This window comes from Natator depressus, chromosome 1, assembly GCF_965152275.1.
Source record: "Natator depressus isolate rNatDep1 chromosome 1, rNatDep2.hap1, whole genome shotgun sequence".
NCBI classification, from domain to species: Eukaryota; Metazoa; Chordata; order Testudines; family Cheloniidae; genus Natator; species Natator depressus.
The window spans coordinates 2,754,619-2,782,318 of NC_134234.1; the positions used below are offsets into that span (position 1 = coordinate 2,754,619).

At 45.1% G+C, this 27,700-nt stretch overlaps 1 protein-coding gene and 2 pseudogenes across 1 annotated transcript; 1 reads left to right on the plus strand and 2 right to left on the minus strand.

Annotated features, from left to right (window-relative positions):
* Positions 1-410: 410 nt before the first annotated feature.
* Positions 411-1,408, plus strand: LOC141998068 (olfactory receptor 52M1-like; annotated as a pseudogene).
* Positions 1,409-14,536: 13,128 nt separating this feature from the next.
* On the minus strand, positions 14,537-15,265 carry LOC141980930 (olfactory receptor 52M1-like). The gene is made up of 2 exons (XM_074942707.1): positions 14,879-15,265; positions 14,537-14,728 (listed from the first exon to the last, which is right to left on the minus strand). The coding sequence occupies exons 1-2, from the start codon at positions 15,263-15,265 to the stop codon at positions 14,537-14,539; spliced, it is 579 nt and encodes a 192-aa protein (XP_074798808.1).
* Positions 15,266-17,223: 1,958 nt separating this feature from the next.
* Positions 17,224-18,171, minus strand: LOC141998157 (olfactory receptor 52R1-like; annotated as a pseudogene).
* Positions 18,172-27,700: the final 9,529 nt, after the last annotated feature.

The following is a 27,700-nucleotide window of genomic DNA, read 5'->3' on the forward strand; positions in this document are numbered from 1 at the left end:
ACTTGGATTTTGAGCCACCGGGTGAATGTGGAACTCCCTACAGCACGCACTTTCTAGCCTGGCTTTCATTGCATTAAGGGATAATAATGGATAATCAATAGCCACACTAATTTTTTTTCTGCTGGTGCCTATTAATGTTTCCCACATCACAACACATTATTGACTCATGGAGCAACATAAAATATGGAATTGGCATTAGTAGGGTAATTTGTTCATAGTTCATATCTCTGAATAATGAACATGTCATTTTTCAGTGTGGGAAGAACAACCAATCTGCTTCCCCCATGAGAACAGCCTCCAGTAGGGCACGAAGTATCTCATATTATCATTGTCTCTCCATCCAGGCATTTGTACTGTGACCATCTCCCTTGACTCTGGGAAATACATTAATTCAATGAAACATACGGTACATGCAGGAGACACCGTCGTGCCTCAGTGTTCGACACTTCCTCTCTACTCCATGTCAGATTCCAACACAACCGACTTGACCAACCCCTCCACCTTCATCCTGATGGGCATCCCTGGCCTGGAGGCAGCCCATGTCTGGATCTCCATCCCCTTCTGCACCATGTACGCCATAGCCATCCTGGGGAACTTTACCATCCTGTTCATCGTGAAGATGGAACGGAGCCTCCATCAGCCCATGTACTATTTCCTCTGCATGCTGGCTGTCACCGACCTGGTCCTGTCCACGTCCATCCTGCTCAGAATGCTGAGCATCTTCTGGTTCAATTCCCGGGAGATCTATTTCAGTGCCTGCCTCACTCAGCTGTACTTCCTTCACTGCCTCTCAGTGATGGAGTCTGGGATCTTTGTGGCCATGGCATTTGATCGCTACGTGGCCATCTGCCATCCCCTGAGACATTCCACCATCCTGACACACCCCATGGTGGCCAAAATTGGCCTGACCGTAGTGCTGCGCAGTGCCATATTCATATTGCCCTATCCCGTCCTGTTGAGGCAGTGGCCATATTGCAGAACCAACATCATCCCCCAGCCGTACTGTGCGCATATAGCAGTGGCGAATCTTGCCTGTGCTGACATCCGTGTCAGTAGTTACTATGGTCTCTTTGTGCAATTCTGTGTCATTGGTCTGGATGTGATTTTTATTTTCATATCCTATACCCTGCTGCTCAGGGCCATTTTCTGCCTCCCCACAAAGGACGCACGGCTCAAGACTTTTGGGACCTGCGGCTCCCACCTCTGTGCCATCTTAGCCTTTTACACTCCAGGTCTCTTCTTCTCTCTCACTTACCGGTTTCATCAGAATGTGCCCCTGCATTTCCATGTTCTCATTACCAACATGTACCTCTTGATGACCCCCATGCTAAACCCCATCATCTATGGGGTGAGGACCAAACAGATCCGGGGCAGGCTGCTCTGGCTCTTTACTCATAAAGGGACCTAAAGTTTTCTCCTATCCTCTGAGTCTCTGACCGAGTCCATGAAGAGCTGGCTGGTGACATGGTGCTGGTGCTCTTTGCTGAATCACTGACTGGGCAGTCAGAGAGACATTAAACCTTTTCCTGACCTGACTTCAATGTCAGCGGGGGAATTGGTCCTGGTACAACTCATTAACTCATAGGGTTTTCCACCTTTCTAATTTCTGATAACTGGATCCCTGAGGGTCCTGCTCCCTCTCTTACTATTCCCTCAAGGTGCTGTCCCATGCCCCGCCTTTTTTCCCCAAGTCCCCTACCCCTGCCGCACCTATTTCCCCAAGTTTCTGCTCACTTCTCTGTTTCCCTTCCTCCATCAGTCACTGGATCAGCTCTGCCTCCATCCCCCCAACTGGGCTCCCTTTGCTCTGGGCTGGCACAGGATCTGCTACAGCCTGACAAGGAGCTTGCAGTGAGTACAGTGAGGATGCAGGTCTGGGGCCCACAGGCCACTCAGGAGCAGAGAGGGCAGCCAGGAAGCCACACAGAAATAGCTGAAAGTTGGGAGCAGAGTTGTGAGTCAGGCAGGTAAAGCTGCGAATCATACAGCTTGGATTTGCATCAACCTTGGGTTTGAATAGAGACTGGGAGTGGCTGGGTCATTACACATATTGAATCTATTTCCCCATGTTAAGTATCCTCACACCTTCTTGTCAACTGTCTAAAGGGGCCATCTTGATTATTACTACAAAAGTTTTTTTTTTCTCCAGTTTTTTTCCTGCCGATAACAGCTCATCTTAATTAATTAGCCTCTTACTCCACCTTTTCATGTTCTCTGTATGTATGTGTGTGTGTATATCTATATATAATATCTTCTTACTATATGTTCCATTCTATGCATCCAACAAAGTGAGCTGTAGCTCACGAAAGCTTATGCTCAGATAAATTTGTTAGTCTCTAAGGTGCCACAAGTGCTCCTGTTCTTTTTGCAGATACAGACTAACACGTCTGATACTCTGAAACCTGTCATAGTTTGTGAGCCCTAAACCTCAACTACAAATTCCTGAGGGCAGAGACCTTTGTCTGGCTAATTTCTTTTGTTTTCAGCTCCCCACCATTCCTCCCTTTTGGGGCCCTGTAACAAGCAGGGTGCCTACAATGGTTTTGGGCTTGGAGCTCTTTGCTGTCCGAACTTTGGTGCACAAATGAGTCTGTAAAAATGTTTCCTCTAAATAATCAAATGAGTGCATACTGCCTGATTCCACACCAAGTGGTTAAGTTGGTTTTGACAATAGCCAATTTCTCGGTGGACATCCCATAAACTTATAATATAAAGAAATTTAACTTGACTAAGGCCACGCCGTAAGCCACCTGGATAAACTGGGACTTTTTAACACTATGCTATGGCAGCTCTAGGTCAACCAATGCCAAAGGCAGGCTTTAAAAGCCCAAGCCCTCCAAGGCATGAACGCATTCTAACCAGCAACTAAGCTGCCTGCCAATTGTACCTGGACTGATGTAGCCTGTCCCCTTCAAACAGGCCTAATGAACACTCACTCGCTTCTCAGCCAAATTACCTATACTGCAGGGATATTATTTCTATTAGTTGTATTCATGGAATGTTTATAGTTATGTGCCACCCTAGCCTCTCCCCGTAAACCATACTTGTAAATTCTGCATCATACCCATTCCAATGGCCCAACTTTCCTGTCTCCACGTAGCATGACCGGTGGACCAATGTATCAAGCTAACTGGAGCCAGAGCCTCTAACATGAGTGCCCTGCTGGCCACTGTAAGGGAAAGAGGGGTGCCTGGGCCCTTCTTTGAAGGGAGTCGGGGAGTGTTGGGCTATGTAAGGGTTAAGTAAAGACCTGGGTAACCGTAAATATAGTAATAGGGGAGTATGGCACAGGCGAGCACTATCCCTTGCTTGATAGATGAAGTTTGCTACCTGTCCCCACCCCCTTTTTGCTTGTTAAGGATAGATAAGTGTTGCAGCTGCATAATAAATGTAGTTTTCTAAAGAATACCTTTTGTGTGAAGTAGTTTTATCCCTCCTCTCCCTTCTTTTTCCCAACTACATAATGTGTGTATTTACATATTAACTTAGATAAAAGAGTGTATTGTGATTAACCGGGTGCTCACTCGACGATTGTGTGGAGGAGAACAAGTACTGCAATAAAGGAGTCCGTTTACTCAATCTGCCTTTGGGTCCTCCTGTTCCTTCTTTCCATCTCGAACATGATCATTGTATGTGAAGTTATAAAGTTTTGCTATGTATGTGTTACTGAAAGATGTTGTGAAGTTGAAAACACCCACAGCTAGCCTTCTGGGCACAACAGTGAAGAGGCTAGATCGTGCTAGTGGCCCATCAGCAGAGACAATGGACCCAATGTTTCAGCCAGTGTATGAGTTATGGCTGTGATGACTCACTATGGCATGCAAGGTCATGTGACCAGACCACATGACACTGAACTCCATTTCAGAACTTGTATTTTTCCACAAACTGGGCTGGGAACTTAGCTGGGAAGAAAGATTTCCCACCATACGAAAGACTATAAAAGATGGGGAGTACCATCACCACTTGTCTTCACTCCCCACTCAAGAGAACACCTGGAAATGAAGGGGGAACAAAGATTAAACTGGAGGAAGTGCTGGTTCCAGGCTAAAGGCATTTCTAGGCTGTTTATGAAAGTTTGGTGATCTGCTTGTATCATCGGTCAGGTTGAGAGATGGGATTTGAATTACCAATATATCTAGTAAATGAGGTTTAGTTAGCTTTTTTGGTTATTTCCTAAGTAATATGCTTTGATCTGTTTGCTGTCACTTATAATCACTTAAAATCAATCTTTCTGTCATTAATAAATTTGTTTTATGATTTATCCTAACCTGATTTTTGAGTGAAGTGTCTGGGAAAATCTCAGCTTGGTAAACAAAGGCTCTTTCATATCTTCCCCACATCGAGGGGGGCGGCGGAAGCAAACTACATTGACAAAGCCCTGGCTGGGATGATTTAGATGGGGATTGGTTCTGCTTTGAGCAGGGGGTTGGACTAGATGACCTCCTGAGGTCCCTTCCAACCCTGATATTCTATGATTAATGAACTTGCCCAGTACTGATCTCTGTGCAGTTCAAGATAGTCTAATTCTGGGGTTCTACTGCAGCAGGGGTGCAAGGCTGGGGAACTGGGAAATTGGTTGGTGCTCCACTGTAAATCGAGTGGCTTAGGTAAAGCATTCCGGTAACTTGCTTGGGTGCATGGTGCCACCTGCTGTTATGTTGGGTGTTAACAGTCCCTGGAGAGGCTGGCTGTGCATCAGCAGCAGAGCAGCATGAGAAAGGCCAACCCAGCTGAAGTGTTAGGGGGCACTGCTATTCCAATGGCTCCCAGACTTAACCATGGGTGACAACCTGTCACAACCATCTCCATCTAATAAAGGCATATACTAAGCTCAGGACTTCCTTTCTTTCAAATATACTTAAAATTTTCTTATTTTCCTTAATCTGATAGCCATGGATTTGTCTCTGGTGTCTTTTGTGACCTTCATCCATTTTTGATACTTCATAACTTCTCATTTCTATCAATTTCCATCCTCTTCCACTGCTTTAGAGGCACTGATGGAGCATCTTCTCCTGTCAGTGTAGGGAGGGCAGACATCCATACTCAGCCTTCTGGATCTCTTCATTATTTGAGCCTATTGTCAATGAGATACTGCTTTCTCACTTAGGAGGCAGCAGGAGTCCAGAGGGATGCACTAAACTGGTCTGAATCCTCCTTGGCAGGATGTACCAAGTAGCAGTGATGGAAAACTGCACCTCCAACACTAAGCCCCTCCCTGGTGGGGTACCAGGTTCAATTCTTTCTCTGGGACTTTTCAACATCTCCTCTGGGAATTCCAGGTGCACCATGACATACCCTTGGTAGGGGTATTCATCCATGCGGAGGCCACACAGACCAAGGCCAGTCAGTGGCTGTATAGGCAGGTGCCTAAGCATGTGTTGGTAGAATGACTGAAATATAATAGTCACTTGACATCCAGTGTCGAGCACTGCTTTACACTCCGCCCCTTTGAACCGCTTGGGCCACGGTGGGATGAGAAATGTGAGAGGCAATTTCAAGAAATCATTACTTGCCTAACTCATGCTCCAGTCCTAGTCTTTGCTGACCCCAGCAAACCATTTATCCTGCATACTGATGCCAGTTTGGAGGGTCTGGGAGCAGTCCTGTATCAGGAAGTGGAAGGCAAACATAAATCTGTAGCCTTTGCCAGCCGAGGACTGTCTGATAGTGAAACTCGCTATCCCACCCACAAGCTGGAGTTCTTGGCCTTAAAATGGGCTATCACTGAGAAATTTTGAGACTACTTGTATGGTGCTCAGTTCCAGGTGTGGACAGACAACAACCCACTGACTTATGTGTTAACAAGTGCTAAGCTCTACAGGGCAGAGATGGGTGGCCGCCTTGGCTAGCTATGAGTTCAGCATCCAATACCAATCAGGGAGAAGCAATGTAGATGCAGATGCATTGTCCAGGAGTCTGCAGGCACCAGAAGTTGCTGTTATACCCATGGATGGAGTGAGAGCTATTTGCAGTGTGAGTCGCCGAGAGCCAGAGGCCTGTGAGAGCCTTCATGGATGTGTTGCAGAAGCTCTGGGCCTGCCCCCTGAAAGCATGCCTTCTGCTTCAGTGAACTATATTGTATTGGACCAATCTCCCTTGCCCAAGCTCAATGTGGCTGATTGGCAAGAAGCCCAGCTGCAAAATATTGACATTCATGATACAATACTTGCCAAAAGGGAGGGGCGAAGCCCAACTGTGCTTGTCCCACCTAACCCGGAGGGTAAACTACTATTGAGAGAATGAACCAAACTAAAACTAATTCAAGGAGTGCTACACCGAATGACCACCGACCCTTTACAAAAGCAACGAGCACAGCTAGCATTTCCAAAAGAGTACAGAGCCCTGGCCATGAGGGCCCTGCATGATGACTTTGGACATCTAGGGATGGAGAGGACCCTGGAACTTATTCATAGTTGGTTCTATTGGTCCCAGATGGCTGAAGATGTTCGCAGAAAATGTGAGACTTGCGTTCAATGTGTTCAAAGGAACACTCTGCTCGCGAGGGCTGCCTATCTCAAGAACATCACCAGCAACAAATCTTTGGAGCTGGTATACATTGGTTTCTTGTCTTTAGAAGTAGGCAAGAGGAATGTTGGGAACATTCTAGTAGTGACTGACCATTTTAAGTGGTATCCGCAGGCATATTCCACAAGTGATCAGAGGGTCACCACTGAGGCTCGAGTACTGTGGGAAAAATATTTCTCACTTTATGGATTCCCAGTCCGGATACACTCGGATCAGAGGTGGGACTTTGAGAGTCATCTTCTGAAGGAGGTGCTGAGGATAGCAGGAATTAAAAAGTCTAGGATAACGCCTTATCACCCACAAGGTGACCCTCATCCAGAGAGGTTCAGTCGAACCCTGTTAGATATGTTGGGGACTTTGCGACCAGAGCAGAAGGTAACCTGGAGCCAGCATGTTGCATTTCTCGTGCATGCCTACAACGCCACAAAGAACGATGCTAGGGGAGTCACCCCATATCTCTTGATGATTGGGCGAGAACCAAGATTACCCATAGACTTGTGCTTTGTTGTATCAGAGGATGGAGATAGCTATGAAACTCACCAGCAATATGTATCCCGACTAAGGGAACAGCTGCGGGATGCTTATCACTTAGCTACATTTGCGGCTTGGAAGAACGCAGACAGCAACAAACATCGATATGATGCTCGGGTACATTTGCAGGTACCACATCTCGGGGAATTGGATTACCAGTGCTGATGAGAGAACTCCTGCCATCAGTGTAACTAGTGTCTATACCGAAGCACAGCTGTGGCATTTTATGTGTACACAAGTCCTCAAGCAGATCTTCCAGAAAATCATCCAGTCTGGATGTGCAGACACGGGGAGTTGGAGAATCCATTACTGCAGTTTGTTCCACTAGTTAATCACCCTAACTACTAAATATTTGGCCCTTATTTTCAACTGGAATTTTAGGGATTCAGATTCCATACAATGGGCCTTGCTCTGACTTTCTCTGCTAGATTACAGAGTCTATTACCCATAGTTTTCTCCCCATGAAAGTCTGGCTTGATCATCTTTTTGATAAGATAAATAGATGAAGCTCTTTAAATTTCCCTTATTGTCTGACATTTTCTCCAGCCTCCAATAATTTTTCTGGCTATTTCCTACACCTCTCTAAGTTTTAAACATCCTTTTTATGAAATGTGGACCCTGGGACAGCATGCAGTTGGTTTCACCAATGACATGTGCACAGGTAAAATAGTTCTCCTACTCCAATTTACCACTCCCCTGTTTATGCATCCAAGGACCCCATCAGCCTTTTGGCCACAGCATTGAACTGGGAGCATTGCACAGTGACCACTCAATCATAGAATCATAGGACTGAAAGGGACCTCGAGAGGTTATCAAATCCAGTCCCCTGCACTCATGGCAGGGCCAAGCACCAGGTAAACCATCCCTGACAGGTGTTTGTCTAACCTGCTCTTAAAAATCTCCAATGATGGAGATTCAACCTAAACCTTTCATGCTGCAATTTAAGCCCATTGGTTCTTGTTCTATCCTCGGAGTTTAAGGAATATATTTTTTCTCCCTCTTCCTTGTAACTGCCTTTTAGGTACTTGAAAACTTTAATCATGTCCCCTCTCAGTCTTCTCTTTTCCTGACAAGCAAACCCAATTCTTTCAATCTTCCCTCATAGGTCACGTTTTCTAGACCTTTAATCATTTTTGTTACTCTTCTCTCGATTTTTTTCAATTTGTCCACATCTTTCCCGAAATGTGGTTTCCAGAACTGGACACAATACTCCAGTTGAAGCCTAATCAGCACCGAGTAGAGTGGAAGTATTACTTCTCATGTATTGCTTAAACCACTTCTGCTAATACATCTCAGAATTATGTTTACTTTATTTGCAACAGTGTTACATTATTGACTCATATTTAGCTTGTGGTCCACTATGACCCCTAGATCTCTTTCCGCCACACTCCTTCCTAGGCAGTCATGTCCCGTTGTGTATGTGTGTAACTGATTGTTCCTTCCTAAGTGGAATACTTTAAATTTGTTCTTATTGATTTTCATCCTATTTACGTCAGACCGTTTCTGTGTTCCATAATACAGTGCCCTAGTCTGTGGGTCGGGCCTGCATTCCCTGTTCCGAGAGGATCACTTTACATGTGACTCTATTAAAACATTTTGTTGGCATGGGCCCAGCTCACCAAACCCTCCAGATCAATCGATATGCCTCCCTGGCCTCCTCCTTATAACCACTCTGCCAGTCTTTGGACATCCACACATTTTATCTGCAGTGATTTTTTTCTATTTGCTTCCAGATCATTCATAAAAATATGCACTAACATCAGGCCTAGAACTGATCCCAGCAGAACCCCACTAGAAACACCAATATTGCTGACCATAGTAAATTGACCACAGCTTCCTGAGATCTGTCAGTTAGCTAGTTCTTCATCCATTTAATGTGTGTTCTACTGATATTGTAGAGTGTTCATTTTTCAATGTGAATGTTTCCCCCTACTAAATCAAATGCTTCAGAGCGGTCAAAGATAATTGCATCTGTGTGGTTCCCTTGATTAGCTAAACATGTACTGCCATAAAAGAATGCAACTGGGATAATTTCACAAGACCAGTTTTCCATAAACCATGTTGTTGACTGGCATTTATTATATTCCTAGACTAACTTTTTTCTTCTTCTTCTTTTTTTTTTTTTTTTGGACTATCCCATAGCAGGTGTTTGGTTGTTTCCTAACCGTGTCCAAACTTTTTTTTCTGTTTATTTTTAATAGTTTATGTTTAACACAGTATTTCCCTTTTTATTCTTTTTTAAAATTTTTTTTGCTCTGCTTCTTCCTAATTGAATACTTCTTGTTCTGAATGAGATGTGTGGTTATGTGTCAGTTTGTAATTCTGGTTCGTAAATCTGAGCTTCTACTGTGGATGCTGTTTAACACCCTTCTTGAGTGCTAATGGACTGGAAAGTATTTCATCACCTCATGTGATATTTTCATTTTTGCCAGAAGCTGGGAATGAATGACAGAAGATGGATCACTTGGTGATGACCTGTTCTGTTCATTCCCTCTGAAACACCTGGCGTTGGCCACTGTCGGCAGACAGGATACTGGGCTAGATGGACCTTTGGTCCGACCCAGGATCACCATTCTTATGTTCATACTGCTTCTTTCTGAATACAGAAGAAAACTTTAACAGGTTTCCTTTCTTGATGTAGAAATTGGCCTAAACCTTTCTAGGATTTCTTTTGTTTTTAATATACTTGATAACCTCCTTTTTTTACCCTTAGCCTTGCCAACCATGGATTTTTGTTCTTGATGTCTTTAACATCCCTCATCAATTTTCATATCTTCCAGTTCAGAAAGCCTTTGACAAGATCCCTCAACAAAGGCTCTTACGCAAAGTGAGCTGCCACAGGATAGGAGGGAAGGTGCTCTCATGGATTGGTAATTGGTTAAAAGATAGGAAACAAAGGGAAGGTATAAATGGTCAGTTTTCAGAATGGAGAGAGGTATTTAGTGGTGTCCCCCTGAAGTATGTTCTGGGACCAGTTCTATTCAGTTTCTTCATAAATGATCTGAAAAAAGGGGTAAACAGTGAGCTGGCAAAATTTGGAGATAGTCAAGACCCAGGCTGACTGTGAAGAGCTACAAAAGGATCTCTCAAAACTGGGTGATTGGGCAACAAAATGGCAGATGAAATTTAACGTTGATAAATGCAAAGAAACGCACATTGGAAAGCATAATCCCAACTATACATATAAAATGATGGGGTCTTCTCATAAATATAAAGGGAAGGGTAAACCCCTTTAAAATCCCTCCTGGCCAGAGGAAAAATCCTCTCACCTGTAAAGGGTTAAGAAGCTAAAGGTAAGCTCGCTGGCACCTGACCAAAGTGACCAATGAGGACACAAGATACTTTCAAAAGCTGGGAGGAGGGAGAGAAACAAAGGGTCTGTGTCTGTCTGTATGCTGCTTTTGCCGGGGATAGACCAGGAATGGAGTCTTAGAACTTTAGTAAGTAATCTAGCTAGGTATGTGTTAGATTATGATTTCTTTAAATGGCTGAGAAAAGAACTGTGCTGAATAGAATGACTATTCCTGTCTGTGTGTCTTTTTTGTAACTTAAGGTTTTGCCTAGAGGGATTCTCTATGTTTTGAATCTGATTACCCTGTAAGGTATCTACCATCCTGATTTTACAAAGGTGAATTCTTTACTTCTATTAAAAGTCTTCTTGTAAGAAAACTGAAGGCTTTTTCATTGTTCTCAGATCCAAGGGTTTGGGTCTGTGGTCACCGATGCAAATTGGTGAGGATTTTTACCAAACCTTCCCCAGGAAGTGGGGTGCAAGGGTTGGGAGGATTTTTGGGGGAAAAGACGTGTCCAAACTACGTTTCCCAGTAAACCCAGTTAGAGTTTGGTGGTGGCAGTGGAGATCCAGGGACAAAGGATAAAATTAATTTGTACCTTGGGGAAGTTTTAACCTAAGCTGGTGAAAGTAAGCTTAGGAGGTTTTCATGCAGGTCCCCACATCTGTACCCTAGAGTTCAGAGTGGGGGAGGAACCTTGACAGGTCTAAATTAGCTGTTACCACTCAAGAAAAAGATCTTGGAATCATTGTTGATCATTCTCTGAAAACACCCACCCACTGTGCAGTAGCAGTCAAAAAAGTGAACAGAATGCTGGGAATAATTAAGAAAGGGATAGATAATAAGAAAAAAAATATCATATTGCCTCTATATAAATCCAGGGTACGCCCACATCTTGAATACTGTGTGCAGATGTGGTCTCCCCATCTCAAAAAAGATATATTGGAATTGGAAAAGCTTCAGAAAATGGCAACAAAAATTATTAGGAGTATAGAATGGGTTTCGTATGAGGAGAGATTAATAACACTGGGACATTTTAGCTTGGAAAAGAGATGGCTAAGGGGAGATATAATTGAGGTCTATACAGTCATGACTGGTATAGAGAAAGTAGATATAGAAGTGCTGTTTACTACTTCTCATAACACAAGATCTAGGGGTTACGAAATGAAATTAATTGGCAGCAGGTTTAAAACCAATAAAAGGAAGTGTTTCTTCACACAATGTACAGTCAACCTGTGGAATTCCTTGCCAGAGGATGTTGTGAATGCCAAGACCATAACAGGGTTAAAAAAAAACTAGATGAATTCATGGAGGATAGGTCCATCAATGGGTAATCTCATAAATTGTTCACCCTCTATAAAATGAATAGAGAGATATGCACAGCTGTTTGCCTCCCCGCCCCAGGTATTAATACATACGCTGGGTGAATTAATAAGTAAAAAGTGATTTTATTAAATACAAAAAGTAGGATTTAAGTGGTTCCAAGTAGTAACAGACAGAACAAAGTGAATTGCCAAGCAAAATAAAATAAAACACACAAGTCTAAACCTAATACAAGTAAGAAGCTGAATACAGACAAAATCTCACCCTCAGAGATGTTCCAATAAGCCTCTTTCACAAACTAGCCCTCTTCTAGTCTGGGTCCAGCAATCACTCACACCCCCCGTGGTTACTGTCCTTTGTTCCAGTTTATTTCAGATATCCTTTGGGGGTGGGGGCTATCTCTTGAGTCAGCTGAAGACAAAATGGAGGAGTCTCCCAGGGGGTTAAATAGACTTTCTCTTGTGGGTGGAGACCCTCTCCTATGCAAAGTCCAGCTCCAAGATGGAGTTCTGGAGTCACATAGGCAAGTCACATGTCCATGCAAGACTAAGTTTTTACAGGCAGCAGCATAGCCCACACACTATCTTGAATGTCTCCAGGAAGACTTCTTATGTGGATTGGAGTCTTCCAAGATCCATTGTTAGAATCCTAGAATATCAGGGTTGGAAGGGACTTCAGGAGGTCATCTAGTTTGTTTCTTGATTGGACACTTAATTTGCACATTCCTTTCTTAAGAAGCTGATCAAATGCTTTACCAAGGCTACTTAAAATCAAGCAAGTACACAGCCAATATTCAGAACTTTGAGTACAAAAAGACACATGCATACAAATAGGATGAATATATTCAGTAGATCATAACCTTTACAGAGCTATGTTACATGGCATATGTAGCATAGAACATATTCCAGTTATGCCATATATACATTCATAAGCATATTCCCATCAAAGATTATGGGGTGCAATGTCACAGTGAGACAGACGTTTATGTTTGTTACTGGCATGGTATAGTCTAATGATAGAACAACGTAGAATCATAGCATATCGGGTTGGAAGGGACCTCAGGAGGTCATCTAGTCCAACCCCTGCTCAAAGCAGGACCAATCCCCAACTAAATCATCCCAGCCAGGGCTTTGTCAAGCCTGACCTTAAACATATCTAAGGAAGGAGATTCCACCACCTCCCTAGGTAACACACTCCAGTTTTTCACCACCCTTCTAGTGAAAAACTTTTTCCTAATATCCAACCTAAACATCCCCCACTGCAACTTGAGACCATTACTCCTTGTTCTGTCATCTGCTACCATTGAGAACAGTCTAGAACCATCCTCTTTGGAACCCCCTTTCAGGTAGTTGAAAGCAGCTATCAAATCCCCCCTCATTCTTCTCTTCCGCAGACTAAACAATCCCAGTTCCCTCAGCCTCTCCTCATAAGTCATGTGTTCCAGTCCCCTAATCATTTGTGTTGCCCTTCGCTGGACATTTTCCAATTTTTCCACATCCTTCTTGTAGTGTGGGGCCCAAAACTGGACCCAGTACTCCAGATGAGGCCTCACCAATGTCAAATAGAGGGGAACGATCACGTCCCTCAATCTGCTGGCAATGCCCCTACATATACATCCCAAAATGCCATTGGCCTTCTTGGCAACAAGGGCACACTGTTGACTCATATCCAGCTTCTCGTCCACACCCACCAGCCAGGTGTGAGTCTGCCCGATTTCTCAGCACTTTGTCCTGAATTTGTGCTGGATTTGTGCTGGAAATGGCCCAACTTGATTATCATACACATTGTAAGAAGAGTGATCACTTTAGATAAGCTATTACCAGCAGGAGAGCGGGGTGGGAGGAGGTATTGTTTCATGGTCTCTGTGTATATAATGTCTTCTGCAGTTTCCACAGTATGCATCCGATAAAGTGAGCTGTAGCTCATGAAAGCTTATGCTCAAATAAATTGGTTATTCTCTAAGATGCCACAAGTACTCCTTTTCTTTTTGCAAATACAGACTAACACGGCTGTTACTCTGAAACCTGTCCTGAATTTGGCATCCTCGGCTGTATTGAATCACTGAGACCTCAATACTGATAAGTGCTTCACGCACTATTGCTCATGAGTCCCAGTCGGTATCCCCGTTTACAGATGGGGAAACTGATGCAGCAGAAAGGGCTTAGTTTCTCTCAGACCTGGCTCATATGGTCCATGCAGCAGCACAGAGGCCTGGTGCTCTCTCTCTCCATTGGTTTCTCTAATGAGGAGATCTCTTCTGATTTCAGTGGGACTGCACCCACTTACACTATCTGAGGATTTGGCCATGGTCATTTAATTAGAGCTATACCATCAGCAAAGACCTGTGAGCTGGGAGTGGCGAGTCCCAGCTCTGCAATGGGTTTGCTGGGTGACCATGGGCACATCCGTTCCATGCATTAAAAGACAATTAGGAATAAAAGGGAGCTGAAAGCTACAGAAATAAGATACACAGTGGTCACACTTTAGGGACCACAAGCTGTATGATGCAAATATCCCCTGCCTGTCACACACAACCCTGCTCTCAACCCTCAGCTGATTTTATACTGTTTCTTGGCTTCCTTCTCTGTTCCTGACTGGCCAGTCAGTCCCAGTGCTGCATCCTCACTACACTTACAGTAGGCTCCTTGTCAGGCTGCAGAAAGTCTTGTCCCAGACCAGACCAGAGGGGACCGATGTGGGAGGAGAGGAGGGACCAATAGGGGTTGGCCCAGGGCAATAGGCAGGGGAAGGGATGGGGCATGGAGGCAAGAAGCTTTAGGTGCAACTTTAGTTGCCTTTATGAGTAAAGGGCTGGAGCAGCCTGCCCCAAATCTGTTTGGTGCTAACCCTGTAGATGATGGGGTTTAGCATTGGAGGTACACTTCGGCAATGAGAATATGGAAATGCAAGGACACCGTGTGGCCAAACTGGTACATGAGGGAGGAAAGGAGAGCTGGGATGTAAAAGGCTAAGATGGCACACAGGTGGGAGCTGCAGGTCCCAAAAGTCTTGAGCTGGATGTCCTTTGTGGAAAGGCTGAAGATGGCCCTGAGGATCTGGATATAGGACACCAATCACAGACAATAGCACAAAGAGACCATAGTAACGACTGACGTGGATGTCGGTGCAGGCCAGATTCATCACAGCCATGTACTCAAAGTACATGTGGGGATTATGTTGGTTCTGCAATATGGCCACTGACTCGCCAGCAAGGGATATGGCAGTACAAATATGCTTCTGCGCAGAACCACAGCCAGGCTGATCTTGGCCACCACAGGGTTAGTCAGGATGGTGGAATGTCTCAGGGGATGGCAGATGGCCACGTAGTGATCCACAGCCATGGCCACGAAGATCCCTGACTCCATCTCTAAGAAGCAGTGAATGAAGTACATCTGGATGAGGCAGGCACTGAAATCTATTTCCCTTGAACTGAACCAGAAGATTGACAGCTTTTTGGGCAGGATGGATGTGGACAGGCCCAGGTCAATGACAGCCAGCATGCAGAGGAAATAGAACATGGGCACATGGAGGCTCGTCTCCATCTTCACAGTGAACAGGATGCTGAAGTTTCCCAACACGGCTATGGTGTACATCATGCAGAAGGGGATGGAGATCATAGAATATCACGGTTGGAAGGGACCTCAGGAGGTCATCTAGTCCAACCTCCTGCTCAAAGCAGGACAAATCCCCATCTAAATCATCCCAGCCAGGGTTCTGTCAAGCCTGACCTTAAAAACCTCTAAGGAAGGAGATTCCACCACCTCCCTAGGTAACACATTCCATTACTTATAGGTTATCTTCATATGCAATGCAACATAAGTATACTTAACAATACACCAGCCACTATAATAATTTACAGCAACACCGAGAGTTCTGACCACTGCAGTATGGTCCAACATTCGAGTCACCACTAAAAAACTGCCTCTTCTCCTTCGACAGAGTTAAGATTTCAACGTGTCCAGTTGCAACAAGCTGCCCCTGCAAGTTTTGCGTGCTTTTTTTAATATTATAAGTTTACTGAATATTTACAGAGAATTGGTTATTATTCAAAACAACTTAACCACTTGGTATGGAATCAGGCCGTATGCCCGGGTTTGATTCTTTACAGCAATAAGATTTATGGCTTGGGCCTGTATTCAGGCCTGTGTTCAGGGCCAGCAGCAAACAGTCTTTCATTAGTGCCAAGCCTTTACTCAGTGTGGGTCAGTGTAGTGGGGCGGCTGCCCCACCCTGGAGAGGAGAGGGTTAAAATTGGCCAGAGAGGCTGTGCAGACTCGCAGCCAATTAGAAAGGGCCCGTGGACAGTGAAACAGGGCGAAGCTGTGCCCGATAAAAGGGCTGCTGACCAGAGGAGAGATCAGTCTCTCCCTGACCAGCAAGGGAGGGGGACTGGTTCCTAGCAGAGGGACTGACTTCCTAACAGCACCCTAGACAGAGCAGTGCTGGGCAGGGTAGCAGGACCGCTGGCTGACCACTGCCAGACTGCTGACCCTGACACAAGGGCTGAGTGGGTGCAAGGGCTACGGGGAAGTGGACCAGGGAAGGCAGGCAGTAGAGCGGAGTGGAAGAAGTCAGCAACTGGCTGCCACTCAAGGGTCGCTTAGCCGGGGCCCAGAGAAGTGGGTGGGCCTGGGTCCCCCCCCCCTTTTCCCCACTGGATGCTGGAGGGAGTGGCCAGATAAAGGACTGCAGCTTATCACTGCAGCACGGGGCTTAAGTGAGGGGAGAAGCAAGAGCTAAAGAGCTTCTAGAGGTAGTGATCAAAATCCTCATGCAGAGCGTATGTTAGACTCAGCTTCACGGTTCAGGTTCAGCCCCTGGGCAATGGGGGACCTTTATTTCCAGATAAGGTGCCACGTATGTGTGTGACTGGTGGTTTAATGGCAGGTGTGCTGTTTATTTCCCTCCCTGTGAGCTCCCACAGCCACCTCAGCCTCTGCCCAGCATGCTGCCATCCCAGCTAATGCAGGGATTTCTCCTTCTGCCTCTCTTAGCTGTTGTCCTCCTAGTTTCAAAGCTGATCCCTGTCCTGCCTCCAGGGCCAGTCTCAGGGCAAAGGGCTATAGGTTCCCAGGGGGGAAGAACAAAAAGGAGCTGAAAGTTAAGGAAATAAGCCACACAACTGTCTCATCCTTCAGGACTTTGTAGCTGAGTTTTAGGGTACACAGGATGTATGATGCATTGCCTCACTTGTCTGCCTCAGAGCCCTGCTCCCAAACCTTAGCTGCTTCTATACGGATTCCTGGCCTTGACGGAAGATGTAGAGCAGCGGTGAGGATTTTGGGGGGAAAGGTGGGGCACAGCATAGGTGCCCAAGTGTAACAGGTGTCCAGTTGCAATTAGAATTACAATTAGAAAGGTGGGAACCCTATGTGATAGTAAGTTGTATGTATGCTAATTCCATAGTATGTCGTGCAGAGAAAGCACAGTAAGGCCAGTAAAGGATTTAATGTCTTTTTGACTGTTGAGTCAGGGAAGAGGGCCCAGAACCATGTCACCAGCCTGGTTTTCATGGAGCTTGGTCTCAGGTCTAGAGCACCAGGAGAAAACTTTAAGTCCCTTTATGAGTAAAGAGCCAGAGAAGCCTGTCCTGGATCTGTTTGGTCCTCACCCCGTAGATGATGGGGTTTAGCATTGGGGGCATAAAGAGGTACATGTTGGCAATAAAAACAAGGAAATGAAGGGGCAAATCATGCCCAAATCAGGATGTGAGGGAAGAGAAGAGAGTCGGGATGTAAAAGGCTAAGATGACACAGAGGTGGGAGCCACAGGTCCCAAAAGTCTTGAGCCGGGCGTCCTTTGTTGGGAGGCTGAAGATGGCCCTAAGGATCTGGGTATACGACGTGACAATAAAAAACACATCCAGACAAATCACACTAAATATCACAAATAGGCCATAGTAACTACTGATACGGATGTCGGCACAGGCCAGCTTTACCACATACATGTGCTCACAGTGCGTATGGGGGATGATGCTGGTTCTGCAATACGGCCACCGCCTTGCCAGGAAGGGATAGGGCAGTGCGAGCATGCTGCCACGCAGCACCATGGCCAGGCCAATCTTGGCCACCATGCGGTTTGTCAGGATGGTGGAATGTCTCAGGGGATGGCAGATGTCCACGTACTGGTCCACAGCCATGGCCACGAAGATTCCAGACTCGATCGCTGAGAAGCAGTGAACAAAGTACAGCTGGGTGAGGCAGGCACTGAAAACTATCTCGTTGGAATTGAACCAGAAGATTGCCAGCATTTTGGGCATGGTGGATATGGACAAGACCAGGTCGGTGATGGCCAGCATGCAGAGGAAATAGTACATGGGCTCATGGATGCTCCGCTCCCTCTTCACAATGAAGAGGATGGTGAAGTTCCCCAAGATGACTATGATGTACATGGCACACAAGGGGATGGAGATCCAGACATGGGCCAACTCAAGGCCAGGAATGCCCAGCAGGATGAAGATGGAGGGGTTGGTGAATTCGGTTGTGTTGGAATCTGACATAGAGCAGGGCAGAAGTTGTCCAACTCTGAGGTAGAACAGTGTCTCCTGTTTGTACCGTATCTTCCCCTAACTTTCTGTATATGCCCAGGGTCTATGGTAGGAGTGCAACTGCCTGGATGGAGAGAAAATGTGAATATCAGACAGTTCACGCACTACTGGGGGCTGTTCTCATGGATGAAGCAGATTGGTGGCTCTTCACATACTGAAAAATGACATTTTCATTATTCAGAAAAATGAATTATAAACAACTGACTCTACTAATGCAAATGGGGCTCCCTGTGTCAATAATTTGTAAACATCATGGTGTGGGAAACCTTAATGGGCACTAGCACGAGATACACCTCAGGGAAAAGACCTTCTCGTCACTGACAGCAGCTCTATGGAAACACCAGCTCATTCGCAGAAATGGTCAAAACAAAGACAATGTTCGGATGCATAAGGAAAGCGTTGGAGAATAACCTGCTGTGAACACACACCCAGTTTTCATCACTTTATTCTGTAAAGGATAGAGCAGATAAAAAGGGGAATTCCAAGATAGGCTTTGAGAATGGGGAAGGCTGCCATATGCCGAGTGACCGAAAAGTCTGGGACTGTTTAGAGAAGAGACAAATACGGGGGCATATGACTGAGGAAAGGAAAATCAAGAATGGAACTGATTACATTACATTCAAATTGAGAAACAGAGAAGAGTCCTCAAACAGTGATATCTATAGACACTAAGTGCGTCAAAAGGGCTAATTCCCCAAAGCTGAGGCAAATTATCAGAAAAACTGATTGGGAGGAAAAGTCAGAGAGAAAAATGGGAATGAAAATTGGGAGTTTTTGAACAAGGGTTTTTGATAACTTAAAAAGTCATGATTCCACAGTCAAGAAAGTGAACAACTTTGCCTAAAACCCCACTTCAGTGGCAAAGTGAAGGCAGCAGTTAGGCAGGGGAAAGCAACATATAACACATGGGAGAAAAGCAAAATAGATACCAAGCAATACAAATTGGAAGGTTTGAAAACTGATCAGGGAAGTTGAAGGTTATTAAGTATATTAAGCACATAAGAAATCCTAGAAAATATTTAAGTGAGTTCCTAGAAGGGGAGAGAAACCTTTTAATGTTGCAAAAAAGGCAGATGTGTTCAAGAAATAGTTTTGTTCTGCATTTGGAAAGAAGCAGTGTGGTGTACTCATATCACCTCAAGTGATGAAACAATTTCCGGACCATTAGTAGTCAAGTAGGGTGTTAAAAGCATCTACAGTAGAACCTTAGAGTTACAAACACCAGAGTTACGGAGCGACTGATAAACCACAAATCTCACTCGGAACAAGTACACAATAGGCAAAAGCAGAGCTCCCTCCCACCTCAAAAAGGAGGTGAATGCAGGGCAGGTCCCTGTTAAACATAAACTATTAAAAAACTAAGGGAAATTTCAAAATAAAAAGATTTCACAAGGTTAGAAAACAATGGAAAAGCTGGTATGGGATTATTGTAAAAAAAAATCTAGGAATATAATTAATGCCAGTCAACAACATAGTTTATGGAAAACAGGTTTTTGCAAATAATCCCAATTTATTTATGTAATGAGAGTAAATGTTTGGTTGATCAAGGGAATTGTGCAGATGCACTGAACCTTAATTTCTCTGAGACATTAGATTTAGTAGGGGAAAATATACTGATAAACAAATAAACACTCTACAATATCAGCAGAGCACATGTAAAATGGACTAAACACTAACTAAATGTCAGATCTCAGAAGCCAGTTGCGAATTGACCATTGTCAGGGAATGGGGGAGTATCTAATAGGTTTCTGCAGGAATCAGTTCTAGGCTGGATGCTATTCAATATTTCCATCAATGATCTGGAAGCAAATAGAATATCACTGCAGATAAAATTTGTACACCACTCAAACATTGGCAGAGTGGTTACAATAAGGAGGCCAGGGAACGCACACTAATTGATCTGGATCATTTGTTGAGCTGGGCCCACGCAAAATAAAATGTTTTAATACACTCAAATGTTATCATCTTGGATGGGGGAATACTGGCTTGATCCTCAGACTAGGGCTCTGTATTATGGAATGCAGGGACCTGAAATGGATTTAGGGGTCACTGTGGACACCCAACTCATTGTGAGCTCCCACTGTGATGCTGTGACCAAAAGGACTGATGCAATCCTTGGATGCATAAATAGGGGAGCGGTGAGTTGAAGCAGGAGAAGGATTTCACCTCTGCAAATGGCACTGGTATAACCAACTGCGTCCAGTTCTGGGGTCCTCATTTCAAAAGGAAAGTTGAAAAATTGGAGAGGGTGCAGAAAAGACCCACAGAAATGATTTGAGGTGGGAGAAAATGCCAGACAGAGAGAAAGGCAGAGGAAGGCCCAATGGCTGGAAGCTGAAGTGAGACAAATTCCAATTGGAAATAAGGGCCAAATGTTTAGCCCTGAGGGAGATTAACCACTGGAGAACCCTGCAAAGAGAAATGGTGGATTCTCCAACTCCAACTCCGCATGTCTGCAGCCCAGAGTGGATGGTTTTCTGGAAGATCTGCTTGAGGGCTCATCTACACTTAAAATGCTACAAAGGCAGGTGATAGCTAGTCCAGTGGAAGAATTCCACTCTCAACCTCATGCTATCTATACCAGGGTTAGGTTGATCTACTTAATCTCTTCGGGGTGTGGAGTTGTTGGTTTTTTTTTTTTTTTTTGCTGTTTCAAAAAAGAGCAATGTTAAGTTATATTAGCAGAGGCTTAGCATGCAAGTAACAGGAGGTGATAGCACTGCTCTACTTGATGCTGGTTAGAACTCAGTTGGAGCACTGTGTCCAGTTTTGATCATGACCATATAGAAGGGTGTAGGGAAACAGGAAAGGATCCAGAGGGAAGGCACAAAGATGTTGCAAGGGATGGAATGCAAGCTGTATAAATAAGCTGAAGGAAACGGGTTTAGTATGGAAAAGAGGAGATTGAAGGGGGGAGATGACAGCAGTCTTCATATATTTGAAAGGCTACTATAAAAAAGGTGGAGGAAAGTTGTTCTCTCTTGCCGCAGAGCGCAGGACAAGAGGCGATAGGTTCAAACTACAGCAGAGAAGATTTAGATTAAAATTCAGGTAAAGCCTCCTTACTGTAAAAACAGGTGGACAATGGAACAGACGAGTTGGCAGGTTATGGAAGCTCCTTTGCTGGATGTATTCAAAAGGTGGAGGGACAGCCATCTGCCTGGGATGGTTTAGACTGAATACCTCCTGCATCTTGGCAGGGGGTCAGACTAGCTGACCCTTGTGGTACCTTCGAACTCTGTTGTCAAGATTCCTCCCCCACTCTGAACTCTAGGGTACAGATGTGGGGACCTGCATGAAAACCTCCTAAGCTTACTTTTACCAGCTTAGGTTAAAACTTCCCCAAGGTACAAATTAATTTTATCCTTTGTCCTTGGAATATCCACTGCCACCACCAAACTCTAACTGGGTTTACTGGGAAACGTAGTTTGGACACGTCTTTCCCCCCAAAATCCTCCCAACGCTTGCACCCAACTTCCTGGGAAAGGTTTGGTAAAAATCCTCACCAATTTGCATAGGTGACCACAGACCCAAACCCTTGGATCTGAGAACAATGAAAAAGCATTCAGTTTTCTTACAAGAAGACTTTTAATAGAAGTAAAGGAATCACCTCTGTAAAATCAGGATGGTAGATACCTTACAGGGTAATTAGATTCAAAACATAGAGAATCCCTCTAGGCAAAACCTTGAGTTACAAAAAGACTCACAGACAGAAATAGTCATTCTATTCAGCACAATTCTTTTCTCAGCCATTTAAAGAAATCATAATCTAACACATACCTAACTAGATTACTTACTAAAAGTTCTAAGACTCCATTCCTGGTCTATCCCCGGCAAAAGCAGCATACCGACAGACACAGACCCTTTGTTTCTCTCCCTCCTCCCAGCTTTTGAAAGTATCTTTTCTCCTCATTGGTCATTTTGGTCAGGTGCCAGCGAGGTTACCTTTAGCTTCTTAACCCTTTACAGGTGAGAGGATTTTTCCTCTGGCCAGGAGGGATTTTAAAGGGGTTTACCCTTCTCTTTATATTTATGACACGCCCCCCAAATCTCAGCTAGGGTGAGACACTGGCTGGGATTTCTTCCTGGAGCTCTAGGAAAAACAGAGTTAATAAGACACATGCATCTCTAAACATACTACCAAGTACATAAAGACTAACAATATTTTCCACATCTCAAGGACGATTTTAACCAGTTGATTCTGGGAAACTTTCACGGGAGAGTGCATCAGCCACTTTGTTAGAAGCTCCTGAGATGCGTTGGATGTCGAAATCAAAATCTTGGAGAGCTAAACTCCACCGAAGAAGTTTTTTGTTAGTTTCTTTGACGGTGTGAAGCCACTTCAGTGCAGCATGGTCGGTTTGCAGGTGGAAACGCCGTCCCCAAATGTATGGGCATAGCTTTTCCAGAGCATAGACAATGGCGTAACATTCTTTTTCACTGACTGACCAGTGGCTTTCCCTCTCAGACAGTTTTTTTCTGAGAAACACTACAGGGTGGAATTTTTGATCAGGTCCTTTCTGCATTAAAACTGCTCCCACACCACGCTCGGACGCATCTGTGGTTACTAGGAACAGTTTGTCAAAATCTGGGGCCCTTAGTACAGGGTCAGACATGAGTGTCGCTTTAAGCTTGTTAAAGGCCTTCTGACACTTTTCGGTCCACTGAACGGCATTTGGCTGTTTCTTTTTGGTTAGGTCTGTCAGTGGGGCAGCGATTTGGCTGTATTACGGTACAAATCGTCTCTAATAACCGGCCAAGCCTAAGAAGGATTGAACCTGTTTCTTTGACTTTGGGACAGGCCACTTTTGGATAGCATCCACTTTGGCCTGTAGGGGGCTGATAGTTCCTTGACCCACCTGGTGTCCAAGGTAAGTCACTCTGTTTAGGCCTATTTGACACTTCTTAGCCTTAACAGTTAGTCCTGCCTCCCTTATGCGCTCAAGGACTTTTTGTAGATGTTCCAGGTGGTCTGCCCAAGAATCCGAAAATATGGCCACATCGTCAAGGTAGGCGACTGCATATTCTCCTAATCCAACTAGGAGACCATCTACAAGTCTTTGGAAGGTGGCGGTTGCATTTCGCAGCCCGAAAGGGAGTACATTAAATTCATACAGCCCGAGATGTGTGGTGAAGACTGACCTTTCCTTGGCGGATTCATCCAGCGGTACCTGCCAGTACCCCTTGGTTAAGTCTAAGGTAGAGATGAAGTGGGCCCGCCCCAGTTTCTCTAATAGTTCATCTGTGCATGGCATTGGATAGTTGTCTGGGCGAGTTACAGCATTTAGCTTACGGTAGTCCACGCAAAAACGTATTTCCCCATCTGGTTTGGGAACTAGAACCACTGGAGATGCCCATGCACTGCCGGAGGGACGGATTACACCCATCTGTAACATCTCCTGGATCTCCCGGTCTATAGCAGTTTTAGCTTGAGGAGACACCCGGTAAGGTTGGACTTTAATTGGGTGAGCATTACCTGTGTCAATGGAGTGGTATGCCCGTTCAGTCAGTCCTGGGGTGGCTGAGAATGTCGGCGCGTAGCTAGTGCACAGCTCCTTGATCTGCTGTTGCTGCATACGCCCAAGGGTCATGGAGAGGTTCACCTCTTCCACGCCACCAGCACTTTTCCCTTCATAGTAGACACTTTCAGGCCACTCAGCTTCATCTCCTCCCTGGGCTGTAAACTGACAAACCTATAAATGTCTGGAACAAAAGGGCTTCAGAGAATTAATATGGTACACCTTAGGCTTTCAGTTTGAGGTGGCGAATGCTATGAGATAATTAACAGCTCCCAGGCACTCTTGGACCATGAATGGCCCTTCCCACGATGCTTCCATTTTATGGGCCTGGAGCGCCTTTAAGACCATGACCTGGTCCCCTACTTTGAAGGAACACTCTCTGGCACGTTTATCATACCAGGCTTTTTGCTCTTTTTGAGCAGCCCGTAAGTTTTCTTTAGCAAGGGCTAAAAAGGTTCGGAGTGTGTTTTGTAGGTTGATTACAAAGTCCAGAATGTTAGTTCCTGGAGAAGGTGTAAACCCCTCCCCTTGGTGCTTCACCAACTGTAATGGCCCCTTAACCTCACGGCCATATACAGGTTCAAATTGTAAACACCCTAAACCAGGATGGGGTACAGCGCTGTAGGCAAAGAGCAACTGCTGCAACACTAGGTCCCAATCATTGGAGTGCTCATTTACGAATTTACATTTCATGGCCCCCAAAGTTGTATTAAATTTCTCCACCATGCCATTTGTTTGATGGTGGTAAGGGGTGGCAACCAAGTGGCTCACCCCATTACCTTCCCAGAGGCTTTTTATGATCCCTTTTTAGTTCACGAATCTGTGAGGATGTTGGAGGGCTAACCTACCCTGGCAAAAATGTCCGTTTATGCCTGGCAAGCACTTGTAGATCTGGTGTTGCTTAGAGCTCCTGCTTCTGGCCATCAGGTGGCAAAATCCATGAAAGTCAGTATGTACTGCTTTCCTCTGGGTGTCTTTTTCGGAAAAGGACCCAGAATATCCACAGCTACTCGCTGAAAAGTAACCTCAATGATGGGGAGTGGCTGGAGAGGGGCTTTGACCTGGTCTTGGGGTTTTCCCACTCTTTGGCATACCTCACAAGACCAGACATAGGTAGAAACATCCTTGACCATTCCCTCCCAGTGGAACAACTTTCCCAAATGGTCTTTGGTTCTGTTCACCCCAGCATGGCCACTAGGATGATTGTGGGCTAAGTTTCAGAGCTTTACCCGGTATTTAGTTGGAACTACCAACTGTCTCTGAGGATGCCAGTTTTCCTGGTGTCCACCAGAAAGAGTTTCCTTGTATAAAAGTCCTCTTTCTAAAACAAACCTGGTCGATTAGAAGAGCTGAGAGGTGGTGGGTTGGTTCCATGATGCCCTCCAAGCTCTCTGGAATCTTTCATCTGCTTTCTGTTCAGTCAGGAACTGTTCCCTTGATGCTGGAGACATCAGTTCCTCATTGGATTGTGGACCTAGGCTTGGTCCCTCTGGAAGGTATGCAGACAATGGGGCTGTTTTCATGGACTGTGAACCACTCTCCGCTGGTGCACTATGTTGGGTTTCAGGTTCCGGCTGAGCTTCTTGTGTAGGGTTATCTGCTGCTGCCGGTTCAGGTTCGGTGGGGCCCTCTGGTGTTGGTGTTGCAAGCACTGGATTCAGTGCTGGCAATGGTTCTGGTGCTGGTTGTTCCGCCAGTTCTGGTTCTGGGACTGACTCTGTCTGGGTCTCTGGGACTGGACCCACTACTGCTGTTGCAGAGGTTGGCATGGGGTCCAGTTCCATCACCTCTGACTGGGCCCTGGTAGAAGTCTATGGAAAAGAGCTAGGTGTGAGACCTTGCTTAGCCTGGCTGCGAGTGACCATTCCCACCCTCTTGGCTAGCTTCACATGACTGGTCAAGTCTTCCCCCAGCAGCATGGGGATGAGATAATCATCATAGACTGCAAAAGTCCACATTCCTGACCAGCCCTTGTACTGGACAGGCAACTTGGCTGTAGGCAGGTCAAAAGAGTTTGACTTGAAGGGTTGAATTGTCACTTGGACCTCTGGGTCGATGAATTTGGGGTCCACTAAGGAAGCATGGATAGCCAACACTTGTGTTCCGGTGTCCCTCCAGGCTGTAAACTTCTTCCTGCCCACAGTTTCACTCTGCTCTGAGGGTATCTGGGAGGCATCTGGGCCTGAGGACCTATGGTGTGCCCCTGGTGGAAATAACTGTAATCTGTTGGGGTTCTTGGGGCTGTTGGCCTTTACATGCCCTGGCTCGTTACATTTAAAACATCGCCCAGCTGACTGGTCACTGGGGCGAGGTGGGTTGCTGGAGAACGGTGTGGTGGGACGATAAGGTGGCTGGGGTTTTCCTTGGGGTGTAGTTGGGGCCTTGGGCTGCCCCCCGTAGTAGGGTGTGGTCCTCAGGTGTCCCTTCTGGTATCCACTCAGACTGCCAGCAGGGTTGTTCCTCCCTCCACGACGTTTTGTTCCAGTTTGCCCCGCCTCTCTGGTGGTCTGGGACTGCTTGTATTGATCAGCATAAGAAGCAAGAGTTTCTGCTGAGTCCATTTTCTTATCCCATGAACATTCTTTTATATCATCATCAGACATATTCAGGAATTGTTCCTGAGCTATCAAATCACACACTGCTTCCAAGCCAGTGACACCCCTTCCTTTGACCCATTTAGCTAACAGATCCTTTATCTGATTTACATAAGCCACATTACTTAGTCCAGGCCCTATCTTAAGGGTTCAAAATTTTACTCTGTAAGTTTCACATGTAACTTGAAATTGTTTTAAAACCAAATCCTTGAATTTATCATAGTCAGAAGTCTCATCAATAGGCATCTTGTTGAATATGTCCAGAGCTCTTCCAGTCAATTTTGCTACCAATGTGGTCATCTTTTGAGTGTCAGGAATTTTATGGATTGTGCACAGTCTCTCAAAGGTGAGAAAATGTTCAGCAATATCACTGGATTCATCATACTGTGGACATAGTCGCTCCCATTTGGGGATTGTCGGGGAAGTGGAGTCAGCAGCTGAACGGTTTTGTCTCTTCAACTCCATAACAGCCAGTCATGCTTCCTCTCTCTTTCCCTCTCCTCCTGAGAATGCTTCTGGGCCTCCATAGCTCTCTCATGGGCAGCTTTTCATCTGGCCGTTTCTTCCTCCCTAGCAGCTTTTTTCTCTGGCCGCTTGTGCATCAATCTCCATCTTTCTGAGTTCTACCTGTCTTTCATGTTCCTTCTGTCTTTCCTCAGCTTCAAATCTGGCTAATTCCAGTTTCAGTTGGACATTGCTTTCTGTCATCCTAGCCTCTCTGTTTTTAACCTAGCTATACCCAAGAGTTAGAAAGAAAAAAACAACCTGCTTGTGAATTCCAAATTTACTCCGCTGTAACCTGATACTTTTGCCTCTGATAGCTGTTCCCAGCAGAAAGGTGGTTACCCTTCCCTTTATATTTATGAGAGAAACTAACCCCAATAAACATTGTATTGTCTGCACTTTGGACTTCTTGTCTGTTGCTCTCTGTCTGTGTGACAAGAACCCAGGGAGAGGATGAAGGGAAAAACCCTCCAACAACTAGGCTGATCTATCAAGTGTTCAAAGGTACACAGAAGATTGCAAGTGTTGCTGGCACCCAATGCTGAGAGGCAAAACAACAACAGGGGTTTGTTACCCGGTGTGTTTTACTTAATAATTATAACGGCGTGGAGAAGCAGAAAAGTTTATTTGCAGCTGCAAACAAGGTACAGGGAGAATAGAATTTTAAATCCTGCACCTCAGATCATTACACACACTTTTATATGTTTTAATGCTACTGCACTACACATCAGCCAATTAAAACTTTGCATAAATACTTTGTCTTTTTTATATGGGTTACAACAATGTTTATTTTTTTGCAACCTTTAACAAGCATTTTTAGGAACTTAAACAACCAGCACATTTTGTTTGGCCTTGTAGTTGGTT

Excerpts from the sequence above, each read along its gene's own strand:
- LOC141980930 (XM_074942707.1), bottom strand. The coding sequence starts at position 15,265 with ATGTACACCATAGCCGTGTTGGGAAACTTCAGCATCCTGTTCACTGTG. Across the intron at positions 14,729-14,878 it reads TACTGCCATATCCCTTGCTG|ATCCTCAGGGCCATCTTCAG; the intron begins GCGAGTCAGTGG and ends TCCTATATCCAG.